Here is a 14,946-nt window from a genome sequence, read left to right on the forward strand (position 1 = left end):
TTTATCAATCCGTGGGAGGTGTAGGATGAAGATGGTCTCTCTCAAACAACCCTGCAACCAAATAACAAAGAGTCTCTTGTGTCGCCAACACACCCAATACAATGGTAAATTGTATAGGTGCACTAGTTCGACGAAGAGATGGTGATACAAGTGCAATATGGATGGTAGATATGAGTATTTGTAATCTGAAAATATAAAACAGCAAGGTAACAAGTGGTAAAAGTGAGCGTAAACGGTATTGCAATGCTAGGAAACAAGGCCTAGGGTTCATACTTTCACTAGTGCAAGTTCTCTCAACAATAATAACATAATTGGATCATATAACTATCCCTCAACATGCAACAAAGAGTCACTCCAAAGTCACTAATAGTGGAGAACAAACGAAGAGATTATGGTAGGGTACGAAAACACCTCAAAGTTATTCTTTCTGATCGATCTATTCAAGAGTCTGTAGTAAAATAATACGAAGCTATTCTTTCCGTTCGATCTATCCTAGAGTTCGTACTAGAATAACACCTTAAGACACAAATCAACCAAAACCCTAATGTCACCTAGATACTCCAATGTCACCTCAAGTATCCGTGGGTATGATTATACGATATGCATCACACAATCTTAGATTCATCTATTCAACCAACACAAAGAACTTCAAAGAGTGCCCCAAAGTTTCTACCAGAGAGTCAAGACGAAAACATGTGCCAACCCCTATGCATAATTTCACGAGGTCACGGAACCCGCAAGTTGATCACCAAAACATACATCAAGTGGATCACGTGAATATCCCATTGTCACCACAGATAAGCACATGCAAGACATACATCAAGTGTTCTCAAATACTTAAAGACTCAATCCGATAAGATAACTTCAAAGGGAAAACTCAATCCATTACAAGAGAGTAGAGGGGGAGAAACATCATAAGATCCAACTATAATAGCAAAGCTCGCCTCAAGAACACGAGAGAGAGAGAGATCAAACACATAGCTACTGGTACATACCCTCAGCCCCGAGGGTGAACTACTCCCTCCTCGTCATGGAGAGCGCCGGGATGATGAAGATCGCCACCGGTGAGGGATACCCCCTCCGGCAGGGTGCCGGAACAGGGTCCCGATTGGTTTTTGGTGGCTACAGAGGCTTGCGGCGGCGGAACTCCCGATCTATTCTGTTCCCCGATGTTTTTAGGGTATATGTACATATATAGGCGGAAGAAATACATCAGGGGAGCCAGAGGGGCCCACGAGGGTGGAGGGCACGCCCAGGGGGGTGGGCGCGCCCCCCTGCCTCGTGCCTTCCTCGTTGCTTCCCTTACGTATACTCCAAGTCTTCTGGATTGCTTCCGTTCCAAAAATAACTTTCCCGAAGGTTTCATTCCGTTTGGACTCCGTTTGATATTCCTTTTCTGCGAAACACTGAAACAAGGAGAAAAATAGAAACTGGCACTGGGCTCTGTGTTAATAAGTTAGTCCCAAAAATAATATAAAAGTGTATAATAAATCCCATTAAACATCCAAGATGGATAATATAATAGCATGAATACTTCATAAATTATAGATACGTTGGAGACGTATCAGTGTCTGTGGAGGCTTCACTCCCGTGGCTTCTTTTTCGCTATTCATGTACCTCACGTGACACACGCGATGTCTCTATGTGGTGGTGTCACACGGTAGTTTCTCTTCAGACTACACAACCGTGCCTCTGCCACCACTATTTTGTGCATCCAGGTGGTTTGTACCCGTGCCTCGAGAACGCCAATTCCAAAGCCGTACCTGTGCGCCGAGAAGCCGCAATTCCGTGCCTGTATACGATTCAGTTCTGTGCCTCCTGTGCCTGCATTCGCGTGTCTCAGGAGACACGCTGGCTGTGACTCTACGTGCTTGTGCTGCCACATGGCCGTCCGCGAGGGAATGCGGTGGCTGTGACTCGTCGTGCCTGTGCTTCTGCACGCCCGTGCCTCCGGAGACTTTAGAACTGTGGCTCTTTGACTTCTCCCGTTGATTCGCTACTTGTATTTGATGTATCTCACGTGATATACGCCATGACTCTATGTGCCTGGGGTGTCACATGGCTGTCCCCCTTGAGAGTTCGCAACCGTGCCTCTCGAACAGAGTGTTCTCACCGGCACCTCTGCCACCTCTCTTTTTTGCATATGCGTATGTGCGTCTTGTGCCTGCATACACGGGCCTCACGTGAAACCAGCCTTGACTATCGAGGGACAAATGTTGTGAATCTAGCTAGATGAGGCAATGATGAGTTTTGGCCTTCGGATCTAAGGTGTACGACAGGCTGTTCATTTGCTTTGTTGGATTCTTCCGCCGGTGGTCTTTGTTCAAAGGAGGAATTGATGACCGATGTGGCGGCTGTTCGATGTGACTATTCAGTGTGTCAGTTACCATAAAATAAAGTTAGAGGCTCCTCGATTTCTCCACGCCATCAAATATTTGTGCACGGCCATGACTTTACGAAGTGGATGGTTTCATGAGCTTCGGAAGCACAACCGTCTATTCGCTGATCCTAGTTCACACGTTAATGTGCATTGTAACTCAAGCGTCCCTCGCCAAGGTTAAATACTGGCCGTGTTTGTGAGGTCTCCACGTCGTATTGTAGCCACAGAACATCAGGCAGTTCCCACCCTCCTCACCACTCCCCAACCTTGTCGCAGGGTCTCAGAATCTCCATTGGCACCTTGCTGCTCGCTGCCATGGACGACTTTTTGAACACCACCGAGTACCATCCGATAGTTGCCGATGGTAACACCAAGCTCGACGTGTGGTACACCAACGAGCCTGGCAAGGTGGAGGAGATCATTGCCTTGTACAAGGACTGGTTGCGCGAGGAGAAGTACAAGTTTGTTGGTCTCGGCATGGAGTTCACGCGAAAGGATTGTTACGGGCGTAGAAAAGTCGCCGTCATGCAACTGGCTATGAGGAATCATGTTTTGGTCTATCACTTCTGCAAGGCCAGGACGGAGTGCCCTGCCCTGAAGGATTTCCTTGAGAATAGAGGTATAACTTTCTCTAGTGTGGGCGTCAGGAATATTAGAGATGCTCTTTTTCAAGATTTCATCAGAATTCCAGAAGGGTACCACATCGACATCCAAGAGAAGTTTATGATCAAAGGCGACGAAGAAAGGGACTCCATGGAGGACTTAGCAGGAGCCATCATTGATGAATCTTATTCGAAGCTGGAGTCATCTTTTCCAGAACTTCTTCGTCACTACTGGGATTGGAAGCCACTTACTTTTGATCACCTGAAATATGGAGCTACTGTAAGTGAAGATTTCATTTTCTTTAGTTTCTGCCTTTGTTGATAGAACAGTACGTTTTTTTGTATATTCATGTTTTCATTTGCTTTGCCTTTAGGAAGGGTATGTGATCTATGAGCTATACCGTCGGTTTCTGTCGATGAGGGACATCCTGCATCGTCGCTGTCTTCCTGATCTCAGACGGCGAGGACGTTTCTGAGGAGTAGCCAGGTGGAAGTGCTGGCAAGATGGATTGTGTGATGAATTGGTTATTTTATAGTTATTGTATGGGGTAATATTACATCGACTGATGAATTTGTAATTGTGGTGGTTTTATTTTGAACCGGATGGAGTTGACTAGTTTGGAAATTTAAGTTTATTTTTGTTCCATTATGTTTTTCTTGATTGGGTGCCTTCAAGAATATTTTCCTCTATGATTTTTTGCTACGCGTTGGTATAAGATGAGATGTATTAAGAGGAGCACTTCAGATGTGCACTTTCGTGAATCTAGGCAGCGCATAGTCGTCTGCTCAGGCAGGCATTGTTTTAGTTTTAGGCAAGGCACGCTCTGTTGTTATTAGTTTGCTAGCTGCTTCAGTTCTTCTCTCGATATGGTCACACTGACAGGTAGGGGCGTTACTTTCACTTTGTGTTCGTACTGTGTTTGGCACGGTTGTTTTTATATCGAATATACGGTTGTGGTTGTGTGTTTGAAATGTTTTTATGTAGAGCTTGAGTGTGTTTAAGATTCCTCAGATTTTCTCACTGTGCTGTCTGTTTTAATATATGTTGTCTGTTTTAGGGACGGTAATCTAGTGTGATACTTGCTGTGGGAGTATTGTGTTATGTTAGTATGATACTTCGACTGTGATACTTCCTTTGGGTACTAAATTCGGAGAGGCACTGCGTTATGTTAGTATGAGTCACTATCATTGTTGTATGTTCTGTAGTATTTCTAGTTACTCTGCTAGTGAAATCACGTCTATCTAGTTAGTGGAGGCATGTCATATGTTATGTTGAGTCAGAGTTCTGTCTGTCGTTCGCAAATGCTTCCTCTGACACGTTTGCTCGGAGAGGCACGTCTACGATGTTATTCAAAGGCACGGTCATGCCTTTCTTTCGAAACGTTTGCTTTCACTTATTTGCTGAGAGAGACTCGTCGGTGAAACTTGTGAGGTCACGGACCTTTTACAGTTGAAGTCACGGTCGTTCTTCTGTTTTGGTATTTTTTCAGTTTAGTCGTCTAACACAGAGGATGATTCTTCTTTCGTTAACTTGAGCCACGGTCGTGCTTCCATGACTCATTGGCTTGGAGAGGGACCGGTGTTAAGCTATCGAGAGGGGACGGTCCTGTGTTAACTGGTGGCGTACTTGTGTGTGTCAGCTTAGTTGTCCGTGGTAAGAGATGCACGTTCTACGTGGATAAGAGGCACGACAGTGCCTCTATGACCCGCATTACTAGAGGTGAGTCAATTAGCTCCTTCGTCAGATGCTTACGAATCGATAGTGTTTTTCCTCTGTGTTGCATTTGTTTCTTTTATTATGTCTACTCGAAGTGAGTGGTGTTCTAGTGCAAGGAAGTGATGTCTTGAATATCATGTTTATAACTTTTGGAAAAACTACAGCTGTGTTTAATGGGATCCATAGGAGATATCTTGGACCGACACAAAAATAGCTGAAATATTGTTGTGATTACATGAGTCGATATGGCTGAAATAATGTTCGCATGGCTCCAGCTAAATTAAGGCACATTTAAGCAGTAGTCATCTTCTTCCAACTCTTCTTCTTTCACACCGGATATTGTGTTTGTCGAGGACGATGCTCAGTGCCTCAAATACATGGCCTGTGTTGTAGTGGGATGTTATCATTTTGTAAGTTAGTTGTTCTCTCATCGGTTTCACATGGATCTGCAAACACATAACCATGCAAACTAATAAAATTTATTGTAAAACACAATGTCCAGCTGGCTTGGATGAACGTATGTTGATGTGTTGTCAATGAGACCGAACTTACTTTGTTGATAAAAAATGAATTATTATTCAAATTAATGAGCGACATCAAATGCATGGTGTAAATAGCACTGTCATCCCTGAAAATTGAGAGCATTAATGTTAGTGATTAGAAGGTGAACAGTAGATATGGGATGTGTAATGGAACAAAAAAATGCATGGTTTAAATGAGGTAGAGCTATAGATAAAAGAAACTCACTCTCTGTCTGAGTTACATACACTCTGCACAGGTTTGACATGAAAGGAGGCCATGGTGTGAGGATGGTTGTTGTAAGCAGAATGGTAAGCTCTCTTGAAGTTTTCGATGACAATGTCTGAGTGCTCCTTTATACCGTCGCAATTGATATAAGGACAAAGAATTTCGAAGCGACACATTGAAAGATTCACGATGATGAGGTAGATAAAATGTGGTTCCTTTCTCACCGGTATTAATACCTAAAATAATTAACAGGGAATAATATCATTGTAACCAGAAAAACTGGTTGAATTGAAGACGAACACTGGGCAGATAGAGTGAGTAGGGTTAACTCACGATGTTACATTTGTTGGGCAGCTTGTACCCAATAATTTTTTCCACAATGTGTTCCTTGAGTAGTTCAATGCTTGCTTCTAGAACTTGAAATTTATCCTGCAGAAAATTGAAGCTGTGTCACTCAGTGTGGTAGTAGTAGTAAATGTGGTTTGTTATTATTATTTATGAGATGCAAGAACTTACAGAAGCGTCCATGTACATTATATGCTTGTGCACAAGTGTTGGCTGTCCGTAGAATTGTTCTTTCATCAGCAACGTTGAGTAAGCATCGACCACGAATGAGTTGATATATCCGTATACCTTCATTGACAAACCTAAAGTTCGGTGATCGGCCCAATGTCGATCGACGAAGAATATCCTCTTGCTATAAAAAAACAAATGAATTTTAAATCGTAAGATTTTCTTTTTTAACATAAGAGGAAATGATTAGTATTCAATTACAATAGTAGAAGAATCGAGCCGAAACACTTGAATATGATAGCTTCAGGCAGAATACATTGCATTAGTAAACGAAGGGACCAAAACTTTACTGTAACAGGAACAACGAATTCAATACCTATCATTTTGCTTGACACCTGGCGTATTGTCGACGATTGTTTCATACACTTCTTTCTCCTCCATTGTAGAGTCTCTTATTTCCAAAAGTTGGCAGTGATCTTGATGGTCATTCCCTTGGTCAGTGAATCGAGTCTGTTCTAGCTAAGAATGATGTTGATGAGGCTGGAAGACATGACCACCGGAGTTCAATTGACCATTACTAAGTTGCAGACGACCCTCATTATAATTGTTGTTTCTTTGGAACATTAGGCGTTGTGGTTGGTGCTGCATGCGCAGTTCTAATGTTCTGACGGTTGGATCACCGGTTGAGCTTGAAGGAATATCTGTTGGAAAATGCTGGAGAGGATGGCCGGAATACTGCATGCTGTTGAACTGTTGTTGCAAGGCACTGTAACTTTGCCCATTAGACTCGCCTCTGTGTGGTTGCTGATGGTTCTGCTCTTGAGGTTGGCGTTGTTGGCACCGTGTAGTGCTGTTATTCGGAGCATCATTGTCTTGGGGGTAGTGGGCATCACCGACAGTGGTTTGTTGCTGGTACTGCTTGTGACTTTGGTTGTTCATCGCATATGGTGAGCGCTGGTTGCTGTTTGAACCGCCGTTATTCTGAGCACCAGGATGTCGGTAGAAGTGGTTTTTGATACTAGGAGCTGGTTGGTTGTAGTGTTGGAACAAGGGAGTTGCTGGTAAACTTTGGGACAAGACAGTTTGAGTTAACCTTGTAGAGTATGACGTATCAACGGCCTGTGTGAGGTGTCTACCGCCTGACATTGATCCTGATCTGCTGGGTATAGGTGGCTCTGGATAGTTAGAAAGGGAAGATCTCGCTGACGAGCCTGAATTCTTGGCCAAGTGTGAGACAGCATTAGGTTGGCATTGTTGTGATGCTACTTGGTTATGAAAGGGTTGTTTCTTTTTTTGTTCAATGACGCTGTCAAGTTGTTCATAGATAGATGGGTCAGACCATATTTGATCATCATCAATGAATCCACAATCAAGGAGGCCTCTGCGGTTGTCAGCATGTAGAGACTGGTTGTTTGCAGTTTCTGTTGAATTATGTGGAGGCTCCAGTATCCTAAATCTTTTCTTAGGAGGCGTTGTACTCTTGTTACCTAGATATTCTGACTGCTGTAAGGACCTCTTGTGAGCTACCATTTGTGGTTCCGGTTCTGGCGGATGTGCGCTTGTGGTAATAGGGACGCTGTCTGTGGGATCAATACGTGGTTGCTTCGTACATTGTTCATGTTCTTCTGCAATATTATTGTCTTCCGCATCGACAGATGCGGCAGCAACCAGTGGAGCATCACTAGTGGATGGAATTGCTTTTCCCGTGTCCAGTACTGAGCCTTTCTACTGTAGGAGAAAGGGAGGAAGTAGCTCTTGTGCGTTCTGTTTCATCAATGTTCTTCTCGTCACTCAAAGTTGAAACAAGATGGACCTTATCTTTCGGCAGCGAAGAAGAATGTTGTCCAGTGACATTGTTTGATTTTTTTGCAGGTTGGGATACAGTGAGGCTCTTTGTGTTAGTTGAAGAGTTGTTGTGAGCGCTGTCAGAACCGCTGGACCGTGCAGTAGTTGGTGACGTTTTCCCAATGTGATAAACAGGTGCTCCAAGTGTATCTGTTGAGATTGGATGAGTCAGTAATTGTTTGTCAACCACAGAGTGCGAGGCTGATGTTTCTGTTGCAGTAGGTTTTGCTGTTTCCTCCAAGAGTTTTTCCAATGGGTTTGTCAGAGAGTTGTTGTCTGCAGATCCTCGAGCAGAATTTTGGGTTTCAGCAGGTACAGAACACTCAGACGAATTTTCACCTGTCATTATAATTGCCCCGCTCTCCAGCATCTCAGATGTTGGCACGAAGGGCTCATGAACTGGCAAGTCATCAAGGAAGTTGTGCAGATGGTTATGCACTTTGTCCAGATGAATCTTGGCTTGTTCATCAATGTCCTCTTTGTTGTGGTCGATTCTGTTCACCTCCATTAGCAACTTAATCTGAGTTGATGATCTTAGGCGTGAAGATAGATGAATTTGGGACTGCTCTTTGTCGTACGAATTCTGGGAGTCGGGGTCAGGGGTATCGCAGCAACCCTTCAAATTTTTCCAGGGAGTATGATGTGGCATGAAGGACACTGGTCGAGCCACTGCTGGAAGAACTTTGACTGTTTGCTGTGCTAGAACTTGGAAGCGTAGAATATGTTGAAGGGAGTGATGAAAAAGTTTCTTTTTCATTCCAGTTGTCCTGTTGCAAGTTACAATAAACGCCCCGGTCGCAGGTCTTGGTTTCTTTTGCACTAAGATCCCTACCAAGTGAAAGGAGCTTCTCCAATTTCTGCTCGATGACTGGTTGAAACCGTGAGAAAAGTTCTGTGTACATTTCATTGATAACTTTGGCAATTTTCACCTTGGCCTGGAATTGAAAAAAAAACATCAGAAATTATTAATACCGAAAATGAAAAGAAGTTATTAATAACGAAAATGAAAAAGATCTTGTGAACTACTGCACGTTCTGTCAAGAATTGCAGAAAGGGCATGGAATAATGTGCGCAGATGGACACATGATGTGCTGCGGGAAGCGCGGCTAACAAAGTCCATGAATCATGGTGAACACATTCCTTGAAAGAGCACAACCGACGTACCTTACGAAGCATGGTTGATCTACCGCCGCAGGGAAGCAGTGCTATATTTAACACAAAAGCACAACTAACGTACTATAGGAAGCACTTCTATATTTAACACAAAGGCACAGTTAACGTACTATAGGAAGCACTTGTAGTTTTAACACAAAAGCACAGGTAACGTACTATAGGGAGCACTTCTATATTTAACACAAAGGCACAGCTAACGTACTATAGGAAGCACTTGTAGTTTTAACACAAAGGCACATGTAACGTACTATAGGAAGCACTGTTAGTTTTAACACAAAAGCACAGCTAACGTACTATAGGGAGCACTTCTATATTTAACACAAAGGCACAACTAACGTACTATGGGAAGCACTTGTAGTTTTAACACAAAAGCACAGGTAACATACTATAGTAAGCACTGCTAGTTTTAACGCAAAGGCATAGCTAACATATTATAGGAAACACTTCTATTTTTAACACAAAAGCACAACTAACGTACTATAGGAAGCACTGCTAGTTTTAACACAAATGCACAACTAACGTATTATAGGAAGCACTTCTATTTTTAACACAAAAGCACAGCTAACGTACTATAGGAAGCACTTGTATATTTAACACAAAGGCACAGTTAACGTACTATAGGAAGCACTTGTAGTTTTAACACAAAAGCACAGCTAACGTACTATAGGGAGCACTTCTATGTTTAACACAATGGCACAGCTAACGTACTATATAGGAAGGACTTCTAGTTTTAATACAAAAGCACAACAAAATGTACTGTAGGAAGCACTGCTAGTTTTAACACAAAAGCACAGCTAACGTACTATAGGAAACTGTCTGGATGAACACTTGTAACCTACTTTGTGAAGTATTTGTAACCCGTCGTAGTGAAGTGGAGGTATAAAGCATCATGGCAACACACATTAGCTAATGTAGGGAGGACATGTATTTGTTTCGTAAAAACTTATGGAACTTCATTTCAAACATAAAATCAAGTGCAGAATTTGGAAATCACTTACGGAACAAAGTTTTTCTTGAGGCACAAATTCTTCTATGTAGGTCTCTAGTCTGGGACTCATTTGGAAAAATGGCGCCTGAAAGCTAGGCGGTGGTTGGAAAGGCGTGCGCCTAATGTCTTTCAACTGCCATGCGGAAGGAAACAATGACGATCAAGTCAAATTAATACATGGCAGCTAAGTCATTATGTTGGGTCGAAAACTTCACCAAAGGGAAATGATGAAAAGTTGACTCACCGTGTGTTTCCCAAAAATTCCGTCCTCTATTGACAGGCTGTCTGTGTTAGCATAATTGTTAATGGCCTCTGTGTCCCATATGGCAAGCCTTGCAGGAGTGTCAGATTTCAGTGCCATTATGTTCGTATCCAGGTACTCAAAATACGTTATCTGCAAGGGGATAAGAGGTAAAAATGAATAATGTTCTTGTAGCTGCTTGTGGGTATAAAGAAATGTACAAGTTAATGAACGAACACTGGAATCAGGAGGCAGCCACACAGGGTGCATGTGAATCCTTTGTCCTTGAAGGTCTGCAATGATGCCACCAATTTCTCTGTGATAGCATTGGACCAATCATATGATGATATGTTACTTGCTGGTCCTTCTAGTGCAGCTAAGTAGTCGGGGCTAAGGCAATCATATGTCGTTGGGCATAGAAATACCGTTGTTGCAAACATCACGAAAACCTGCTGAAACACTTCTCCTGTCAGCTCCGGGGTTATGAGATCAGTTAACTCTCTGATGTTTGGAGCGTGCCCAGCACACCGAGTCTCAGACTTAACCTGACATCTGAAAGCTTCTGAGCATTTTCTAGGGATAATATGCCCGCCCAGTGGAATTCCTAGGATCCGGTGCACTGTGTATGAGTTGATAAGGAATCTGTATCCACTAGGCAGTATGAAACACCTGGAAGGGCAATCAAAATAGCGGACAAGCTAGCGGACGAAACACCTTGGAAGCTCGCGGCAGCACAGACCGAGAATGTATCCAAAACCAATATCTCTGAGAAGCTGCTTTTGTGGTTCTGTTAGCTTTTCACAGACAGCAATGAATTTCTGCAAGCTTAGCTTTGTGTTGAACTCTTCTTCATATTCACCCATTGTAACATCTCTGTGGACAAAGATAAGAAATGACCTTTAACAAATGTATTGTTGAACCACATGCTTCTCTGGGAGAAGCTTACATATAAACGCCGAGTCAGCAAAACAGACACAAATATTTAAGCCGTGATTAAAAATGCAGCTAGAATGAGAGGCATTGATTTCCAAAGAAATTTCAATGACACACGCGAGATGGATGAAAAAAAACACCTACTTCGAGGCAGCAAGCTGCTTCTTTCTCCTATACTCCTCAACAAGCTTTTTGTGTGCTGCATGTTTTAACTTGATCAGTCTCTCTGCCTGTAGTTGGTCATGAACCATGAAATCTTGCGTGACAATCTCTGTGCCATCGACAGACTGAGACTGAGTCTCCGACAGCTGTGGGGTGGAGTCCATCTCATCGATCTCTACATAAGAGTTCATGAGACATCATCGTTACCAGGTAAGCTGCGTAAGATTGTTGTTAGCAGTCCATATGAGACCATCATCAACAGCTTTGTTAGCTAAGGCGGATTCTAACTCTGGGTTAGTAACTGTTTTGCAAAAACGAACGTAAGTCCTTTGGGTCCCTGCTATAAATTGCGGATCTATACAGTCATTTGAGCTGTGACCTCGTGTTAGGGATCAGGATAGTGAATTTTGACTGCAGTCTCATTGAGCTCTGCAACTAATATAATCTATGGTCACAAGAGTGCTTAAGTTTTGCAAGGATGGAGATATAACCCAACTTAGCAAAACCACGGCGCAAACATGCAGTTGGCGGGATTAAAGTGTTGTCAGCTGAGTCTTAATTTTAAATCCATAACCCTTCTCCCGTTAACACGGCACAACAATTTGAGCACAGGCCAGCTGAAAGTAATTGGATCCGGAACGGATATTTAAATCGCGCCCCACCTGTTGTGTTGCGCACATGCGATGTGTACCTAGCCCGCGGAATTGCTATCACCGGAATTTTATTTTTTCAATCGTTGAATCTGTGGCAAAATCATGGCGAGGAAGCAATGGATTACCTGAACAGTAGATCCACGGCCAGCGAGGTGAAGGAGACCGATAATTTTTCAGTGACGAGCGAGCGCTGTGGAGGGATCAGGGCGAGACTGTAGGTTTTCCTTTGGAGAGCTAGAATATGCCTCGCCTGTCGCCAGCGACGCTAGATGGAGAGAGACCTGGAACTCATCTGCGGAAGACCCCATAAGTTAGTCAAATACTTAGAGGAACTATTTGAGAGCCCACATGTCAGTATGAGTTTGAAGTCCACCTACCACATTTTCTCACCCCAGATGGAGGTACTCCTCGTAGGACTCATATAAGGCCGACCCCACAAGTTACTGAGAGACTTTGAGGAATTAGTAACTGAGAGCCCACTTGTCAGTCTCATCGACGGTCAAGTGAAGTCGACCTACCACATCTCGTCACACCCAAGAAACATTTCCATCTCTCATGCGTCGCAAAACTCACCCCACCTATCAGGATATTCTTCTCCTGGTGGGAGACATAGAAATTTGCAAGATACATACGGATCTGAATGTAGCAGACCCGTTGACTAAGCCTCTTCCACGAGCAAAACATGATCAGCACCAAGACTCCATGGGTGTAAGAATCATTACTATGTAATCTAGATTATTGACTCTAGTGCAAGTGGGAGACTGAAGGAAATATGCCCTAGAGGCAATAATAAAGTATTATATATTTCCTTATATCATGATAAATGTTTATTATTCATGCTAGAATTGTATTAACCGGAAACGTAATACATGTGTGAATACATAGACAAATAGAGTGTCACTAGTATGCCTCTACTTGACTAGCTCGTTAATCAAAGATGGTTATGTTTCCTAGCCATAGACATGAGTTGTCATTTGATTAACGGGATCACCTCATTAGGAGAATGTCGTGATTGACATGACCCATTACGTTAGCTTAGCACCCGATCGTTTAGTATGTTGCTATTGCTTTCTTCATGACTTATACATGTTCCTATGACTATGAGATTATGCAACTCCCGTTTACCGGAGGAACACTTTGTGTGCTACCAAACGTCACAACGTAACTGGGTGATTATAAAGGTGCTCTACAGGTGTCTCCAAAGGTACTTGTTGGGTTGGCGTATTTCGAGATTAGGATTTGTCACTCCGATTGTCGGAGAGGTATCTCTGGGCCCACTCGGTAATGCACATCACTATAAGCCTTGCAAGCATTGTGACTAATGAGTTAGTTGCGGGATGATGTATTACGGAACGAGTAAAGAGACTTGCCGGTAATGAGATTGAACTAGGTATCGAGATACCGACGATCGAATCTCGGGCAAGTAACATACCGATGAGAAAGGGAACAACGTATGTTGTTATGCGGTCTCACCGATAAAGATCTTCGTAGAATATGTGGGAGCCAATATGGGCATCCAGGTCCCGCTATTGGTTATTGACTGGAGAGGTTTCTCGGTCATGTCTACATAGTTCTCGAACCCAAAGGGTCCGCACGCTTAAAGTTACGATGACAGTTATATTATGAGTTTATGTGATTTGATGTACCGAAGGTTGTTCGGAGTCCCGGATGTGATCACGGACATGACGATGAGTCTCGAAATGGTCGAGACATAAAGATTGATATATTGGACGACTATATTCGGACACCGGAAGTGTTCCGGAGAAGTTTCGGATTAAACCGGAGTGCCGGAGGGTTACCGGAACCCCCCGGGGAAGTATTGGGCCTTGGTGGGCCTTGAGGGGAGAGAGAGGGCAGCAGCCATGAGGTGGCGCGCCCCCTCCCAAAGGGAGTCCTAGTTGGACTAGGAGAGGGGGGCGCAGCCCCCTTTCCCTCTCCCTCTCCCTCTCTTTCCTTCCCCCCCTCTTTTCCTAGTAGGACTAGGAAAGGGGAGTCCTACTCCTACTAGGAGGAGGACTCCCCCTCTCTCCTTGGCGCGCCTAGGGCAGCCGGCCTCCCCCTTGCTCCTTTATATACGGGGGCAGGGGGGCACCTGAGAACACACTTGATATACGATATTTTAGCCGTGTGCGGTGCCCCCCTCCACCAGATTACACCTCGATAATACCGTCGCGGAGCTTAGGCGAAGCCCTGCGTCGGTGGAACATCATCATCGTCACCACGCCGTCGTGCTAACGAAACTCTCCCTCAACACTCGGCTGGATCGGAGTTCAAGGGACGTCATCGAGCTGAACGTGTGTAGAACTTCGGAGGTGCCGTGCGTTCGGTACTTGATCGGTCGGATCGTGAAGACGTACGACTACATCAACCGCGTTGTAATAACGCTTCCGCTGTCGGTCTACGAGGGTACGTGGACAACACTCTCCCCTCTCGTTGCTATGCATCACCATGATCTTGCGTGTGCGTAGGAATTTTTTTGAAATTACTACGTTCCCCAACAAGGATGAGGATTGAAGAGGGATCAGGGCGAGACTGTAGGTTTTCCTTTGGAGAGCTAGAATATGCCTCGCCTGTCGCCAGCGACGCTAGATGGAGAGAGATCTGGAACTCATCTACGGAAGACCCCACAAGTTAGTCAAATACTTAGAGGAACTATTTGAGAGCCCACATGTCAGTATGAGTTTGAAGTCCACCTACCACATTTTCTCACCCCAGATGGAGGTACTCCTCGTAGGACTCATATAAGGCCGACCCCACAAGTTAGTGAGAGACTTTGAGGAATTAGTAACTGAGAGCCCACTTGTCAGTCTCATTGACGGTCAAGTGAAGTCGACCTACCACATCTCGTCACACCCAAGAAACATTTCCATCTCTCATGCGTCGCAAAACTCACCCCACCTATCAGGTTATTCTTATCCTGCACGCAAAAAATCGAAGTAGCCTCTCTCTTTCTGTCTCTCTCCCTCTCCCTCTCTCTTTCTCTTTTCTCTCT

At 44.0% G+C, this 14,946-nt stretch overlaps 1 protein-coding gene across 1 annotated transcript; it reads left to right on the plus strand.

The window, feature by feature from the left end:
• The first annotated feature begins 2,695 nt into the window (after positions 1–2,695).
• Positions 2,696–4,059, plus strand: LOC141026086 (uncharacterized). Its single transcript, XM_073502050.1, has 3 exons — positions 2,696–3,262; positions 3,357–3,361; positions 4,041–4,059. The coding sequence occupies exons 1-3, from the start codon at positions 2,696–2,698 to the stop codon at positions 4,057–4,059; spliced, it is 591 nt and encodes a 196-aa protein (XP_073358151.1).
• Positions 4,060–14,946: the final 10,887 nt, after the last annotated feature.

The sequence above is a fragment of the Aegilops tauschii genome, chromosome 6, assembly GCF_002575655.3.
Source record: "Aegilops tauschii subsp. strangulata cultivar AL8/78 chromosome 6, Aet v6.0, whole genome shotgun sequence".
Lineage (NCBI taxonomy): Eukaryota > Viridiplantae > Streptophyta > Magnoliopsida > Poales > Poaceae > Aegilops > Aegilops tauschii.

What these genes read in the sequence shown, in the direction of transcription:
- LOC141026086 (XM_073502050.1), top strand. Translation starts at nt 2,696, where the DNA reads ATGGACGACTTTTTGAACACCACCGAGTACCATCCGATAGTTGCCGAT.